The 16,784-nt window shown below is 50.3% G+C and overlaps 1 protein-coding gene across 1 annotated transcript in view; it reads left to right on the forward strand.

Annotated features, from left to right (window-relative positions):
* Window positions 1-16,784, forward strand: part of sv2ba (synaptic vesicle glycoprotein 2Ba) — a 51,162-nt gene that overhangs the window by 17,604 nt on the left and 16,774 nt on the right. The window contains exon 3 of the mRNA XM_082969884.1: window positions 2,055-2,235. Coding sequence (XP_082826010.1) covers window positions 2,055-2,235 — 181 coding nt within the window. The remainder of the gene's footprint in view (window positions 1-2,054; window positions 2,236-16,784) is intronic.

Raw genomic sequence — 16,784 nt, forward strand, 5'->3', positions numbered from 1 at the left:
AAATTAACCATATGATGAACAATAACAATAAGCATAGAGGACATGTGCAGGTTGGTTGGTTTGTCCGACATTGTCCCTCGAATATATAGTTGATGTGTTGCACTGCTAGATTGATGCCTTCTTTACTGTGAGTGGATGTGCTATCCAGGAAGTTATCTAAGAGGGTTTGGATATTTTGGTTCCAGGTTGCTGTCTGCTATTCTTCTGTGCTGTTTCGGGCCCATCTGTATGAATTTCTGATGTTGTACAGCTTACTGGGCTGGGAATGTGTGGTTGTTTCCATGTCTGTTCTTTTGAGGAACAACGTCATTTGGCTGTGATCAGACAGAGGTGTTAGTGGCTTGACAGTGAATGAGCTGAGAGAGAAAGGGTCCATGTCTGTGATCATATAGTCTACTGTACTGTGGCCAAGAGGTGAGCAGTAGGTGAATCTCCCCAAAGAGTCCCCTCGTAACCTACCATTGACAAAGTACAGACCCAGGCTTCTACAGAGCTGCAACAGATCCCTTCCGTTTTTGTTGACGGTGCCGTCACTGTTGTTTCTATGGGGGAGATTAAGACAGTTAGAAACAGTATGGCCTGTAATAAAGCTGTCCCCTCGTGTGCTCGTTAGATCAGGTAGTGTTCCTGTGAGCGAATTTGTGTCCCCACAGATGAGCACATTTCCCTGGGCCTGGAAATGGCACGTCTCTTCCTCAAGGCTGGGGAAGATCTCCTCTGAGTAATATGGGGATTCTGAGGGGGAATATCTCCTCTGAGTAATATGGGGATTCTGAGGGGGGGAATATCTCCTCTGAGTAATATGGGGATTCTGAGGGGGGAATATCTCCTCTGAGTAATATGGGGATTCTGAGGGGGGGAATATCTCCTCTGAGTAATATGGGGATTCTGAGGGGGGAATATCTCCTCTGAGTAATATGGGGATTCTGAGGGGGGATATCTCCTCTGAGTAATATGGGGATTCTGAGGGGGGATATCTCCTCTGAGTAATATGGGGATTCTGAGGGGGGGATATCTCCTCTGAGTAATATGGGGATTCTGAGGGGGGGATATCTCCTCTGAGTAATATGGGGATTCTGAGGGGGGGATATCTCCTCTGAGTAATATGGGGATTCTGAGGGGGGGAATATGTCCTCTGAGTAATATGGGGATTCTGAGGGGGGGGAGATCTCCTCTGAGTAATATGGGGATTCTGAGGGGGGGGAATATCTCCTCTGAGTAATATGGGGATTCTGAGGGTGGGGAATATCTCCTCTGAGTAATATGGGGATTCTGAGGGGGGGAAGATCTCCTCTGAGTAATATGGGGATTCTGAGGGGGGAATATCTCCTCTGAGTAATATGGGGATTCTGAGGGGGGGATATCTCCTCTGAGTAATATGGGGATTCTGAGGGGGGAATATCTCCTCTGAGTAATATGGGGATTCTGAGGGGGGAATATCTCCTCTGAGTAATATGGGGATTCTGAGGGGGGGAATATCTCCTCTGAGTAATATGGGGATTCTGAGGGGGGGAATATCTCCTCTGAGTAATATGGGGATTCTGAGGGGGGGATATCTCCTCTGAGTAATATGGGGATTCTGAGGGGGGGGAATATCTCCTCTGAGTAATATGGGGATTCTGAGGGGGGGATATCTCCTCTGAGTAATATGGGGATTCTGAGGGGGGGATATCTCCTCTGAGTAATATGGGGATTCTGAGGGGGGGGAAATATATTGCACAAAGGAACACATCTTTTTCTGTCAGTACAAGTTCTTTTTTCAGTTTTAATCAAATGTGATATTTACCAATTTTGAGGGGATCAATTAGATTTTTGTAGTTCTGATTTGTACCAAATTATCAATCCTCCAGAGTCTCTGCCTTTATTGACAGAGCTGCGTTTCTCTGTCTCTCTCTCTCTCTCTCTCTCTCTCTGTCTCTCTCTCTCTCTGTCTCTCTCTCTCTCTCTGTCTCTCTCTCTCTCTCTCTCTCTCTCTCTCTCTCTCTCTCTCTCTCTCTCTCTCTCTCTCTCTCTCTCTCTCTCTCTCTCTCTCTCTCTCTCTCTCTCTGTCTCAGGTCTGCTGGTGTACGTGTCGATGATGGTGGGGGCGTTCGTGTGGGGCAGCCTGGCGGATAAGATGGGCCGTAGGAAGTGTCTGATCTACTGTCTAGCCATCGACTGTGTCTTCAGCTTCCTGTCTTGCTTTGCTCAGGGATACGGGTTCTTCATCTTCTTCAGGTTCTGCTCCGGCTTCGGGTGAGATGGAGAGAGAGATGGGGAGAGAGATGGAGAGAGAGGGATGGAGAGACAGATGGAGAGAGAGATGGGGAGAGAGATGGAGAGAGAGATGGGGAGAGAGATGGAGAGAGAGATGGAGAGAGAGATGGGGAGAGAGATGGAGAGAGAGATGGAGAGAGAGATGAAGAGAGAGATGGAGAGAGAGGGATGAGAGAGAGATGGAGAGAGAGGGATGGAGAGAGAGATGGAGAGAGAGGGATGGAGAGAGAGATGGGGAGAGAGATGGAGAGAGAGATGGAGAGAGAGATGGGGAGAGAGATGGAGAGAGAGATGGGGAGAGAGGGATGAAGAGAGAGATGGAGAGAGAGATGGGGAGAGAGATGGAGAGAGAGGGATGGAGAGGGAGGGATGGAGAGGGAGATGAAGAGAGAGGGATGGAGAGAGAGGGATGGAGAGAGAGATGGAGAGAGAGGGATGGAGAGAGAGATGGAGAGAGAGATGGAGAGAGATGAAGAGAGAGATGGAGAGAGAGAGATGGAGAGAGAGATGGAGAGAGAGCTGGAGAGAGAGATGGAGAGAGAGATGGAGAGAGATGAAGAGAGAGATGAAGAGAGAGATGGAGAGAGAGATGGAGAGAGAGATGGAGAGAGAGAAGGAGAGAGAGATGGAGAGAGAGATGGAGAGAGAGATGGGGAGAGAGATGGAGAGAGAGATGGAGAGAGAGAGGGATGGAGAGAGAGATGGAGAGAGAGGGATGGAGAGAGAGATGGAGAGGGAGAGATGGAGAGAGAGATGGAGAGAGAGATGGGGAGAGAGGGATGGAGAGAGAGATGGAGAGAGAGGGATGGAGAGAGAGATGGAGAGAGAGAGAGATGAAGAGAGAGAGATGGAGAGAGAGAGAGATGGGGAGAGAGAGATGGAGAGGGAGATGAAGAGAAAGATGGGGAGAGAGAGGGATGGAGAGAGAGAGATGGAGAGAGAGAGAGATGGGGAGAGGGATGGAGAGAGGGATGGAGAGAGATGGATGTAGAGAGAGATGGAGAGAGAGGGATGGAGAGAGGGAGATGGAGAGAGATGGATGTAGAAAGGTATGGAGAGAGGGATGGAGAGAGATATGGAGAGAGAGGGATAGAGAGAGATGGATGGAAACAGAGGGGTAGAGAGAGATGGAGAGAGAGAGGGATGTTAGATGGACACTAAAGGTACAGATATAAAGGGTCTTTGTGACTGGCTGGCTGACTGGCCAATAGAATGTTCCTGGAGCGTATTGAAAGGAATAAGGAAGTCCCAGATGTAGTGGTGTCCTGTGGGTCAGTCAGCCTTATGGGGAGAGCAGCACTACCTTCTCACCTTCTTAACATAAAGGTCACAAGACACACTTCTTTCATAGTGATTACTGCAAGCTAGCTCTGTCTGGAGGTCGCCCTGAGCCCAGCTCTGTCTGCAGGACGCCCTGAGCCCAGCTCTGTCTGGTAGACGCCCTGAGCCCAGCTCTGTCTGGTAGACGCCCTGAGCCCAGCTCTGTCTGGAGGTCACCCTGAGCCCAGCTCTGTCTGGAGGACGCCCTGAGCCCAGCTCTGTCTGGAGGACGCCCTGAGCCCATCTCTGTCTGGAGGTCGCCCTGAGCCCAGCTCTGTCTGGTAGACGCCCTGAGCCCAGCTCTGTCTGGAGGACGCCCTGAGCCCAGCTCTGTCTGCAGGACGCCCTGAGCCCAGCTCTGTCTGGAGGACGCCCTGAGCCCATCTCTGTCTGGAGGACGCCCTGAGCCCAGCTCTGTCTGGTAGACGCCCTGAGCCCAGCTCTGTCTGGAGGACGCCCTGAGCCCAGCTCTGTTTGCAGGACGCCCTGAGCCCAGCTCTGTCTGGAGGTCACCCTGAGCCCAGCTCTGTCTGGAGGACGCCCTGAGCCCAGCTCTGTCTGGAGGACGCCCTGAGCCCATCTCTGTCTGGAGGTCGCCCTGAGCCCAGCTCTGTCTGGTAGACGCCCTGAGCCCAGCTCTGTCTGGAGGACGCCCTGAGCCCAGCTCTGTCTGCAGGACGCCCTGAGCCCAGCTCTGTCTGGAGGACGCCCTGAGCCCATCTCTGTCTGGAGGACGCCCTGAGCCCATCTCTGTCTGGAGGTCGCCCTGAGCCCAGCTCTGTCTGGTAGACGCCCTGAGCCCAGCTCTGTCTGTAGGACGCCCTGAGCCCAGCTCTGTCTGGAGGACGCCCTGAGCCCAGCTCTGTCTGGTAGACGCCCTGAGCCCAGCTCTGTCTGGAGGATGCCCTGAGCCCAGCTCTGTCTGGAGGACGCCCTGAGCCCAGCTCTGTCTGGTAGACGCCCTGAGCCCAGCTCTGTCTGGTAGACACCCTGAGCCCAGCTCTGTCTGGTAGACACCCTGAGCCCAGCTCTGTCTGGTAGCCCTGGAGCCCAGCTCTGTCTGGTAGACACCCTGAGCCCAGCTCTGTCTGGTAGACACCCTGAACCCAGCTCTGTCTGGTAGACGCCCTGGAGCCCAGCTCTGTCTGCAGGATGCCCTGGAGCCAAAGAGAGAACAGGTCCAGGTGTCTGGGGTTTTGTGTGGTCATAACGAGTCCCCATGTTAGTTACCCAGCAACAGAAGAGCTGGGGTTTTGTGTGGTCAGAACGAGTCCCCATGTTAGTTACCCAGCAACAGAAGAGCTGGGGGTTTTGTGTGGTCATAACGAGTCCCCATGTTAGTTATACAGCAACAGAAGAGCTGGGGTTTTGTGTGGTCAGAACGTGAACGAGTCCCCATGTTAGTTACCCAGCAACAGAAGAGCTGGGGTTTTGTGTGGTCAGAACGAGTCCCCATGTTAGTTACCCAGCAACAGAAGAGCTGGGGGTTTGTGTGGTCAGAACGAGTCCCCATGTTAGTTACCCAGCAACAGAAGAGCTGGGGTTTTGTGTGGTCAGAACTAGTCCCCATGTTAGTTACCCAGCAACAGAAGAGCTGGGGTTTTGTGTGGTCAGAACGAGTCCCCATGTTAGTTACCCAGCAACAGAAGAGCTGGGGGTTTTGTGTGGTCAGAACGAGTCCCCATGTTAGTTATACAGCAACAGAAGAGCTGGGGTTTTGTGTGGTCAGAACGAGTCCCCATGTTAGTTACCCAGCAACAGAAGAGCTGGGGGTTTTGTGTGGTCAGAACGAGTCCCCATGTTAGTTATACAGCAACAGAAGAGCTGGGGTTTTGTGTGGTCAGAACTAGTCCCCATGTTAGTTACCCAGCAACAGAAGAGCTGGGGTTTTGTGTGGTCAGAACGAGTCCCCATGTTAGTTACCCAGCAACAGAAGAGCTGGGGTTTTGTGTGGTCAGAACTAGTCCCCATGTTAGTTACCCAGCAACAGAAGAGCTGGGGTTTTGTGTGGTCAGAACGAGTCCCCATGTTTGTTACCCAGCAACAGAAGAGCTGGGGGTTTTGTGTGGTCAGAACGAGTCCCCATGTTAGTTATACAGCAACAGAAGAGCTGGGGTTTTGTGTGGTCAGAACGAGTCCCCATGTTAGTTACCCAGCAACAGAAGAGCTGGGGTTTTGTGTGGTCAGAACTAGTCCCCATGTTAGTTACCCAGCAACAGAAGAGCTGGGGTTTTGTGTGGTCAGAACGAGTCCCCATGTTAGTTACCCAGCAACAGAAGAGCTGGGGGTTTTGTGTGGTCAGAACGAGTCCCCATGTTAGTTATACAGCAACAGAAGAGCTGGGGTTTTGTGTGGTCAGAACGAGTCCCCATGTTAGTTACCCAGCAACAGAAGAGCTGGGGGTTTTGTGTGGTCAGAACGAGTCCCCATGTTAGTTATACAGCAACAGAAGAGCTGGGGTTTTGTGTGGTCAGAACGAGTCCCCATGTTAGTTACCCAGCAACAGAAGAGCTGGGGTTTTGTGTGGTCAGAACGAGTCCCCATGTTAGTTACCCAGCAACAGAAGAGCTGGGGTTTTGTGTGGTCAGAACTAGTCCCCATGTTAGTTACCCAGCAACAGAAGAGCTGGGGTTTTGTGTGGTCAGAACGAGTCCCCATGTTTGTTACCCAGCAACAGAAGAGCTGGGGTTTTGTGTGGTCAGAACGAGTCCCCATGTTTGTTACCCAGCAACAGAAGAGCTGGGGTTTTGTGTGGTCAGAACGAGTCCCCATGTTAGTTACCCAGCAACAGAAGAGCTGGGGTTTTGTGTGGTCAGAACGTGAACGAGTCCTCATGTTAGTTATACAGCAACAGAAGAGCTGGGGTTTTGTGTGGTCAGAACGAGTCCCCATGTTAGTTATACAGCAACAGAAGAGCTGGGGTTTTGTGTGGTCAGAACTAGTCCCCATGTTAGTTACCCAGCAACAGAAGAGCTGGGGTTTTGTGTGGTCAGAACGAGTCCCCATGTTAGTTATACAGCAACAGAAGAGCTGGGGTTTTGTGTGGTCAGAAGGTGAACGAGTCCTCATGTTATTTATACAGCAACAGAAGAGCTGGGGTTTTGTGTGGTCAGAACGAGTCCCCATGTTAGTTACCCAGCAACAGAAGAGCTGGGGGTTTTGTGTGGTCAGAACGAGTCCCCATGTTAGTTACCCAGCAACAGAAGAGCTGGGGTTTTGTGTGGTCAGAACGAGTCCCCATGTTAGTTACACAGCAACAGAAGAGCTGGGGTTTTGTGTGGTCAGAACGAGTCCCCATGTTAGTTACCCAGCAACAGAAGAGCTGGGGGTTTTGTGTGGTCAGAACGAGTCCCCATGTTAGTTACCCAGCAACAGAAGAGCTGGGGTTTGTGTGGTCAGAACGAGTCCCCATGTTAGTTACCCAGCAACAGAAGAGCTGGGGTTTTGTGTGGTCAGAACGAGTCCCCATGTTAGTTATACAGCAACAGAAGAGCTGGGGTTTTGTGTGGTCAGAAGGTGAACGAGTCCCCATGTTAGTTATACAGCAACAGTAGAGCTGGGGTTTTGTGTGGTCAGAACGAGTCCCCATGTTAGTTATACAGCAACAGAAGAGCTGGGGTTTTGTGTGGTCAGAAGGTGAACGAGTCCTCATGTTAGTTATACAGCAACAGAAGAGCTGGGGGTTTGTGTGGTCAGAACGAGTCCCCATGTTAGTTATACAGCAACAGAAGAGCTGGGGTTTTGTGTGGTCAGAACGAGTCCCCATGTTAGTTACCCAGCAACAGAAGAGCTGGGGGTTTTGTGTGGTCAGAACGAGTCCCCATGTTAGTTACCCAGCAACAGAAGAGCTGGGGTTTTGTGTGGTCAGAACGAGTCCCCATGTTAGTTACACAGCAACAGAAGAGCTGGGGTTTTGTGTGGTCAGAACGAGTCCCCATGTTAGTTATACAGCAACAGAAGAGCTGGGGGTTTTGTGTGGTCAGAACGAGTCCCCATGTTAGTTACCCAGCAACAGAAGAGCTGGGGTTTTGTGTGATCAGAACGTGAACGAGTCCCCATGTTAGTTACCCAGCAACAGAAGAGCTGGGGTTTTGTGTGGTCAGAACGAGTCCCCATGTTAGTTATACAGCAACAGAAGAGCTGGGGGTTTTGTGTGGTCAGAACGAGTCCCCATGTTAGTTACCCAGCAACAGAAGAGCTGGGGTTTTGTGTGGTCAGAACGTGAACGAGTCCCCATGTTAGTTACCCAGCAACAGAAGAGCTGGGGTTTTGTGTGGTCAGAACGTGAACGAGTCCCCATGTTAGTTATACAGCAACAGAAGAGCTGGGGTTTTGTGTGGTCAGAACGAGTCCCCATGTTAGTTATACAGCAACAGAAGAGCTGGGGGTTTTGTGTGGTCAGAACGAGTCCCCATGTTAGTTACCCAGCAACAGAAGAGCTGGGGGTTTTGTGTGGTCAGAACGAGTCCCCATGTTAGTTATACAGCAACAGAAGAGCTGGGGTTTGTGTGGTCAGAACGAGTCCCCATGTTAGTTACCCAGCAACAGAAGAGCTCGGGTTTTGTGTGGTCAGAACGTGAACGAGTCCCCATGTTAGTTATACAGCAACAGAAGAGCTGGGGTTTTGTGTGGTCAGAACGAGTCCCCATGTTAGTTACCCAGCAACAGAAGAGCTGGGGTTTTGTGTGGTCAGAACGAGTCCCCATGTTAGTTACCCAGCAACAGAAGAGCTGGGGTTTTGTGTGGTCAGAACGTGAACGAGTCCCCATGTTAGTTACCCAGCAACAGAAGAGCTGGGGTTTTGTGTGGTCAGAACGAGTCCCCATGTTAGTTACCCAGCAACAGAAGAGCTGGGGTTTTGTGTGGTCAGAACGTGAACGAGTCCCCATGTTAGTTATACAGCAACAGAAGAGCTGGGGTTTTGTGTGGTCAGAACGAGTCCCCATGTTAGTTACCCAGCAACAGAAGAGCTGGGGTTTTGTGTGGTCAGAACGTGAACGAGTCCCCATGTTAGTTATACAGCAACAGAAGAGCTGGGGTTTTGTGTGGTCAGAACGAGTCCCCATGTTAGTTACCCAGCAACAGAAGAGCTGGGGTTTTGTGTGGTCAGAACGTGAACGAGTCCCCATGTTAGTTACCCAGCAACAGAAGAGCTGGGGTTTTGTGTGGTCAGAACGTGAACGAGTCCCCATGTTAGTTACCCAGCAACAGAAGAGCTGGGGTTTTGTGTGGTCAGAACGTGAACGAGTCCCCATGTTAGTTACCCAGCAACAGAAGAGCTGGGGTTTTGTGTGGTCAGAACGTGAACGAGTCCCCATGTTAGTTATACAGCAACAGAAGAGCTGGGGTTTTGTGTGGTCAGAACGAGTCCCCATGTTAGTTACCCAGCAACAGAAGAGCTGGGGTTTTGTGTGGTCAGAAGGTGAACGAGTCCCCATGTTAGTTATACAGCAACAGAAGAGCTGGGGTTTTGTGTGGTCAGAACGAGTCCCCATGTTAGTTACCCAGCAACAGAAGAGCTGGGGTTTTGTGTGGTCAGAACGAGTCCCCATGTTAGTTACCCAGCAACAGAAGAGCTGGGGTTTTGTGTGGTCAGAACGTGAACGAGTCCCCATGTTAGTTACCCAGCAACAGAAGAGCTGGGGTTTTGTGTGGTCAGAACGAGTCCCCATGTTAGTTACCCAGCAACAGAAGAGCTGGGGTTTTGTGTGGTCAGAACGAGTCCCCATGTTAGTTATACAGCAACAGAAGAGCTGGGGTTTTGTGTGGTCAGAACGAGTCCCCATGTTAGTTATACAGCAACAGAAGAGCTGGGGGTTTTGTGTGGTCAGAACGTGAACGAGTCCCCATGTTAGTTATACAGCAACAGAAGAGCTGGGGTTTTGTGTGGTCAGAACGAGTCCCCATGTTAGTTACCCAGCAACAGAAGAGCTGGGGTTTTGTGTGGTCAGAACGTGAACGAGTCCCCATGTTAGTTACCCAGCAACAGAAGAGCTGGGGTTTTGTGTGGTCAGAACGTGAACGAGTCCCCATGTTAGTTACCCAGCAACAGAAGAGCTGGGGTTTTGTGTGGTCAGAACGTGAACGAGTCCCCATGTTAGTTACCCAGCAACAGAAGAGCTGGGGTTTTGTGTGGTCAGAACGAGTCCCCATGTTAGTTACACAGCAACAGAAGAGCTGGGGGTTTTGTGTGGTCAGAACGAGTCCCCATGTTAGTTACCCAGCAACAGAAGAGCTGGGGTTTTGTGTGGTCAGAAGGTGAACGAGTCCCCATGTTAGTTATACAGCAACAGAAGAGCTGGGGTTTTGTGTGGTCAGAACGAGTCCCCATGTTAGTTATACAGCGACATAAGAGCTTGGGTTTTGTGTGGTCAGAACGAGTCCCCATGTTAGTTACCCAGCAACAGAAGAGCTGGGGTTTTGTGTGGTCAGAACGAGTCCCCATGTTAGTTATACAGCAACAGAAGAGCTGGGGTTTTGTGTGGTCAGAACGTGAACGAGTCCCCATGTTAGTTATACAGCAACAGAAGAGCTGGGGTTTTGTGTGGTCAGAACGTGAACGAGTCCCATGTTATTTATACAGCAACAGAAGAGCTGGGGTTTTGTGTGGTCAGAACGAGTCCCCATGTTAGTTATACAGCAACAGAAGAGCTGGGGTTTTGTGTGGTCAGAACGTGAACGAGTCCCCATGTTAGTTATACAGCAACAGAAGAGCTGGGGTTTTGTGTGGTAAGAACGTGAACGAGTCCCCATGTTAGTTACCCAGCAACAGAAGAGCTGGGGTTTTGTGTGGTCAGAACGAGTCCCCATGTTAGTTATACAGCAACAGAAGAGCTGGGGTTTTGTGTGGTCAGAACGTGAACGAGTCCCCATGTTAGTTACCCAGCAACAGAAGAGCTGGGGTTTTGTGTGGTCAGAACGAGTCCCCATGTTAGTTATACAGCAACAGAAGAGCTGGGGTTTTGTGTGGTCAGAACGTGAACGAGTCCCCATGTTAGTTACCCAGCAACAGAAGAGCTGGGGTTTTGTGTGGTCAGAACGTGAACGAGTCCCCATGTTAGTTACCCAGCAACAGAAGAGCTGGGGTTTTGTGTGGTCAGAACGAGTCCCCATGTTAGTTATACAGCAACAGAAGAGCTGGGGTTTTGTGTGGTCAGAAGGTGAACGAGTCCTCATGTTAGTTATACAGCAACAGAAGAGCTGGGGGTTTGTGTGGTCAGAACGAGTCCCCATGTTAGTTATACAGCAACAGAAGAGCTGGGGTTTTGTGTGGTCAGAACGAGTCCCCATGTTAGTTACCCAGCAACAGAAGAGCTGGGGGTTTTGTGTGGTCAGAACGAGTCCCCATGTTAGTTACCCAGCAACAGAAGAGCTGGGGTTTTGTGTGGTCAGAACGAGTCCCCATGTTAGTTACACAGCAACAGAAGAGCTGGGGTTTTGTGTGGTCAGAACGAGTCCCCATGTTAGTTATACAGCAACAGAAGAGCTGGGGGTTTTGTGTGGTCAGAACGAGTCCCCATGTTAGTTACCCAGCAACAGAAGAGCTGGGGTTTTGTGTGATCAGAACGTGAACGAGTCCCCATGTTAGTTACCCAGCAACAGAAGAGCTGGGGTTTTGTGTGGTCAGAACGAGTCCCCATGTTAGTTATACAGCAACAGAAGAGCTGGGGGTTTTGTGTGGTCAGAACGAGTCCCCATGTTAGTTACCCAGCAACAGAAGAGCTGGGGTTTTGTGTGGTCAGAACGTGAACGAGTCCCCATGTTAGTTACCCAGCAACAGAAGAGCTGGGGTTTTGTGTGGTCAGAACGTGAACGAGTCCCCATGTTAGTTATACAGCAACAGAAGAGCTGGGGTTTTGTGTGGTCAGAACGAGTCCCCATGTTAGTTATACAGCAACAGAAGAGCTGGGGGTTTTGTGTGGTCAGAACGAGTCCCCATGTTAGTTACCCAGCAACAGAAGAGCTGGGGGTTTTGTGTGGTCAGAACGAGTCCCCATGTTAGTTATACAGCAACAGAAGAGCTGGGGTTTGTGTGGTCAGAACGAGTCCCCATGTTAGTTACCCAGCAACAGAAGAGCTGGGGTTTTGTGTGGTCAGAACGTGAACGAGTCCCCATGTTAGTTATACAGCAACAGAAGAGCTGGGGTTTTGTGTGGTCAGAACGAGTCCCCATGTTAGTTACCCAGCAACAGAAGAGCTGGGGTTTTGTGTGGTCAGAACGAGTCCCCATGTTAGTTACCCAGCAACAGAAGAGCTGGGGTTTTGTGTGGTCAGAACGTGAACGAGTCCCCATGTTAGTTACCCAGCAACAGAAGAGCTGGGGTTTTGTGTGGTCAGAACGTGAACGAGTCCCCATGTTAGTTACCCAGCAACAGAAGAGCTGGGGTTTTGTGTGGTCAGAACGTGAACGAGTCCCCATGTTAGTTACCCAGCAACAGAAGAGCTGGGGTTTTGTGTGGTCAGAACGTGAACGAGTCCCCATGTTAGTTACCCAGCAACAGAAGAGCTGGGGTTTTGTGTGGTCAGAACGTGAACGAGTCCCCATGTTAGTTATACAGCAACAGAAGAGCTGGGGTTTTGTGTGGTCAGAACGAGTCCCCATGTTAGTTACCCAGCAACAGAAGAGCTGGGGTTTTGTGTGGTCAGAAGGTGAACGAGTCCCCATGTTAGTTATACAGCAACAGAAGAGCTGGGGTTTTGTGTGGTCAGAACGAGTCCCCATGTTAGTTACCCAGCAACAGAAGAGCTGGGGTTTTGTGTGGTCAGAACGAGTCCCCATGTTAGTTACCCAGCAACAGAAGAGCTGGGGTTTTGTGTGGTCAGAACGTGAACGAGTCCCCATGTTAGTTACCCAGCAACAGAAGAGCTGGGGTTTTGTGTGGTCAGAACGAGTCCCCATGTTAGTTACCCAGCAACAGAAGAGCTGGGGTTTTGTGTGGTTAGAACGTGAACGAGTCCCCATGTTAGTTACCCAGCAACAGAAGAGCTGGGGTTTTGTGTGGTCAGAACGAGTCCCCATGTTAGTTACACAGCAACAGAAGAGCTGGGGTTTTGTGTGGTCAGAACGAGTCCCCATGTTAGTTATACAGCAACAGAAGAGCTGGGGTTTTGTGTGGTCAGAACGAGTCCCCATGTTAGTTATACAGCAACAGAAGAGCTGGGGGTTTTGTGTGGTCAGAACGTGAACGAGTCCCCATGTTAGTTATACAGCAACAGAAGAGCTGGGGTTTTGTGTGGTCAGAACGAGTCCCCATGTTAGTTACCCAGCAACAGAAGAGCTGGGGTTTTGTGTGGTCAGAACGTGAACGAGTCCCCATGTTAGTTACCCAGCAACAGAAGAGCTGGGGTTTTGTGTGGTCAGAACGTGAACGAGTCCCCATGTTAGTTACCCAGCAACAGAAGAGCTGGGGTTTTGTGTGGTCAGAACGTGAACGAGTCCCCATGTTAGTTACCCAGCAACAGAAGAGCTGGGGTTTTGTGTGGTCAGAACGAGTCCCCATGTTAGTTACACAGCAACAGAAGAGCTGGGGGTTTTGTGTGGTCAGAACGAGTCCCCATGTTAGTTACCCAGCAACAGAAGAGCTGGGGTTTTGTGTGGTCAGAAGGTGAACGAGTCCCCATGTTAGTTATACAGCAACAGAAGAGCTGGGGTTTTGTGTGGTCAGAACGAGTCCCCATGTTAGTTATACAGCGACATAAGAGCTTGGGTTTTGTGTGGTCAGAACGAGTCCCCATGTTAGTTACCCAGCAACAGAAGAGCTGGGGTTTTGTGTGGTCAGAACGAGTCCCCATGTTAGTTACACAGCAACAGAAGAGCTGGGGTTTTGTGTGGTCAGAACGTGAACGAGTCCCCATGTTAGTTATACAGCAACAGAAGAGCTGGGGTTTTGTGTGGTCAGAACGTGAACGAGTCCCCATGTTAGTTATACAGCAACAGAAGAGCTGGGGTTTTGTGTGGTCAGAACGTGAACGAGTCCCCATGTTAGTTACCCAGCAACAGAAGAGCTGGGGTTTTGTGTGGTCAGAACGAGTCCCCATGTTAGTTACCCAGCAACAGAAGAGCTGGGGTTTTGTGTGGTTAGAACGTGAACGAGTCCCCATGTTAGTTACCCAGCAACAGAAGAGCTGGGGTTTTGTGTGGTCAGAACGAGTCCCCATGTTAGTTACACAGCAACAGAAGAGCTGGGGTTTTGTGTGGTCAGAACGAGTCCCCATGTTAGTTATACAGCAACAGAAGAGCTGGGGTTTTGTGTGGTCAGAACGAGTCCCCATGTTAGTTATACAGCAACAGAAGAGCTGGGGGTTTTGTGTGGTCAGAACGTGAACGAGTCCCCATGTTAGTTATACAGCAACAGAAGAGCTGGGGTTTTGTGTGGTCAGAACGAGTCCCCATGTTAGTTACCCAGCAACAGAAGAGCTGGGGTTTTGTGTGGTCAGAACGTGAACGAGTCCCCATGTTAGTTACCCAGCAACAGAAGAGCTGGGGTTTTGTGTGGTCAGAACGTGAACGAGTCCCCATGTTAGTTACCCAGCAACAGAAGAGCTGGGGTTTTGTGTGGTCAGAACGTGAACGAGTCCCCATGTTAGTTACCCAGCAACAGAAGAGCTGGGGTTTTGTGTGGTCAGAACGAGTCCCCATGTTAGTTACACAGCAACAGAAGAGCTGGGGGTTTTGTGTGGTCAGAACGAGTCCCCATGTTAGTTACCCAGCAACAGAAGAGCTGGGGTTTTGTGTGGTCAGAAGGTGAACGAGTCCCCATGTTAGTTATACAGCAACAGAAGAGCTGGGGTTTTGTGTGGTCAGAACGAGTCCCCATGTTAGTTATACAGCGACATAAGAGCTTGGGTTTTGTGTGGTCAGAACGAGTCCCCATGTTAGTTACCCAGCAACAGAAGAGCTGGGGTTTTGTGTGGTCAGAACGAGTCCCCATGTTAGTTACACAGCAACAGAAGAGCTGGGGTTTTGTGTGGTCAGAACGTGAACGAGTCCCCATGTTAGTTATACAGCAACAGAAGAGCTGGGGTTTTGTGTGGTCAGAACGTGAACGAGTCCCCATGTTAGTTATACAGCAACAGAAGAGCTGGGGTTTTGTGTGGTAAGAACGTGAACGAGTCCCCATGTTAGTTACCCAGCAACAGAAGAGCTGGGGTTTTGTGTGGTCAGAACGAGTCCCCATGTTAGTTATACAGCAACAGAAGAGCTGGGGTTTTGTGTGGTCAGAACGTGAACGAGTCCCCATGTTAGTTACCCAGCAACAGAAGAGCTGGGGTTTTGTGTGGTCAGAACGAGTCCCCATGTTAGTTATACAGCAACAGAAGAGCTGGGGTTTTGTGTGGTCAGAACGTGAACGAGTCCCCATGTTAGTTATACAGCAACAGAAGAGCTGGGGTTTTGTGTGGTCAGAACGTGAACGAGTCCCCATGTTAGTTACCCAGCAACAGAAGAGCTGGGGTTTTGTGTGGTCAGAACGTGAACGAGTCCCCATGTTAGTTACCCAGCAACAGAAGAGCTGGGGTTTTGTGTGGTCAGAACGAGTCCCCATGTTAGTTATACAGCAACAGAAGAGCTGGGGGTTTTGTGTTGTCAGAACGTGAACGAGTCCCCATGTTAGTTACCCAGCAACAGAAGAGCTGGGGTTTTGTGTGGTCAGAACGAGTCCCCATGTTAGTTACACAGCAACAGAAGAGCTGGGGGTTTTGTGTGGTCAGAAGGTGAACGAGTCCCCATGTTAGTTACCCAGCAACAGAAGAGCTGGGGGTTTTGTGTGGTCAGAACGAGTCCCCATGTTAGTTACCCAGCAACAGAAGAGCTGGGGTTTTGTGTGGTCAGAACGAGTCCCCATGTTAGTTACACAGCAACAGAAGAGCTGGGGTTTTGTGTGGTCAGAACGAGTCCCCATGTTAGTTACCCAGCAACAGAAGAGCTGGGGTTTTGTGTGGTCAGAACGAGTCCCCATGTTAGTTATACAGCAACAGAAGAGCTGGGGTTTTGTGTGGTCAGAACGTGAACGAGTCCCCATGTTAGTTATACAGCAACAGAAGAGCTGGGGTTTTGTGTGGTCAGAACGTGAACGAGTCCCCATGTTAGTTACCCAGCAACAGAAGAGCTGGGGTTTTGTGTGGTCAGAACGTGAACGAGTCCCCATGTTAGTTACACAGCAACAGAAGAGCTGGGGTTTTGTGTGGTCAGAAGGTGAACGAGTCCCCATGTTAGTTACCCAGCAACAGAAGAGCTGGGGGTTTTGTGTGGTCAGAACGAGTCCCCATGTTAGTTACCCAGCAACAGAAGAGCTGGGGTTTTGTGTGGTCAGAACGTGAACGAGTCCCCATGTTAGTTATACAGCAGCAGAAGAGCTGGGGTTTTGTGTGGTCAGAACGAGTCCCCATGTTAGTTATACAGCAACAGAAGAGCTGGGGGTTTGTGTGGTCAGAACGTGAACGAGTCTCCATGTTAGTTACACAGCAACAGAAGAGCTGGGGTTTTGTGTGGTCAGAACGAGTCCCCATGTTAGTTATACAGCAACAGAAGAGCTGGGGTTTTGTGTGGTCAGAACGTGAACGAGTCCCCATGTTAGTTACACAGCAACAGAAGAGCTGGGGTTTTCTGTGGTCAGAAGGTGAACGAGTCCCCATGTTAGTTATACAGCAACAGAAGAGCTGGGGTTTTGTGTGGTCAGAACGTGAACGAGTCCCCATGTTAGTTACACAGCAACAGAAGAGCTGGGGTTTTGTGTGGTCAGAACGTGAACGAGTCCCCATGTTAGTTACACAGCAACAGAAGAGCTGGGGTTTTGTGTGGTCAGAACGAGTCCCCATGTTAGTTATACAGCGACATAAGAGCTTGGGTTTTGTGTGGTCAGAACGAGTCCCCATGTTAGTTACCCAGCAACAGAAGAGCTGGGGTTTTGTGTGGTCAGAACGAGTCCCCATGTTAGTTACACAGCAACAGAAGAGCTGGGGTTTTGTGTGGTCAGAACGTGAACGAGTCCCCATGTTAGTTACACAGCAAAAGAAGAGCTGGGGTTTTGTGTGGTCAGAACGAGTCCCCATGTTAGTTATACAGCAACAGAAGAGCTGGGGTTTTGTGTGGTCAGAACGAGTCCCCATGTTAGTTACCCAGCAACAGAAGAGCTGGGGTTTTGTGTGGTCAGAACGAGTCCCCATGTTAGTTATACAGCAACAGAAGAGCTGGGGTTTTGTGTGGTCAG

The sequence above is a fragment of the Salmo salar genome, chromosome 26 (assembly GCF_965601325.2).
Source record: "Salmo salar chromosome 26, fSalSal1, whole genome shotgun sequence".
Taxonomy (NCBI): Eukaryota; Metazoa; Chordata; class Actinopteri; order Salmoniformes; family Salmonidae; genus Salmo; species Salmo salar.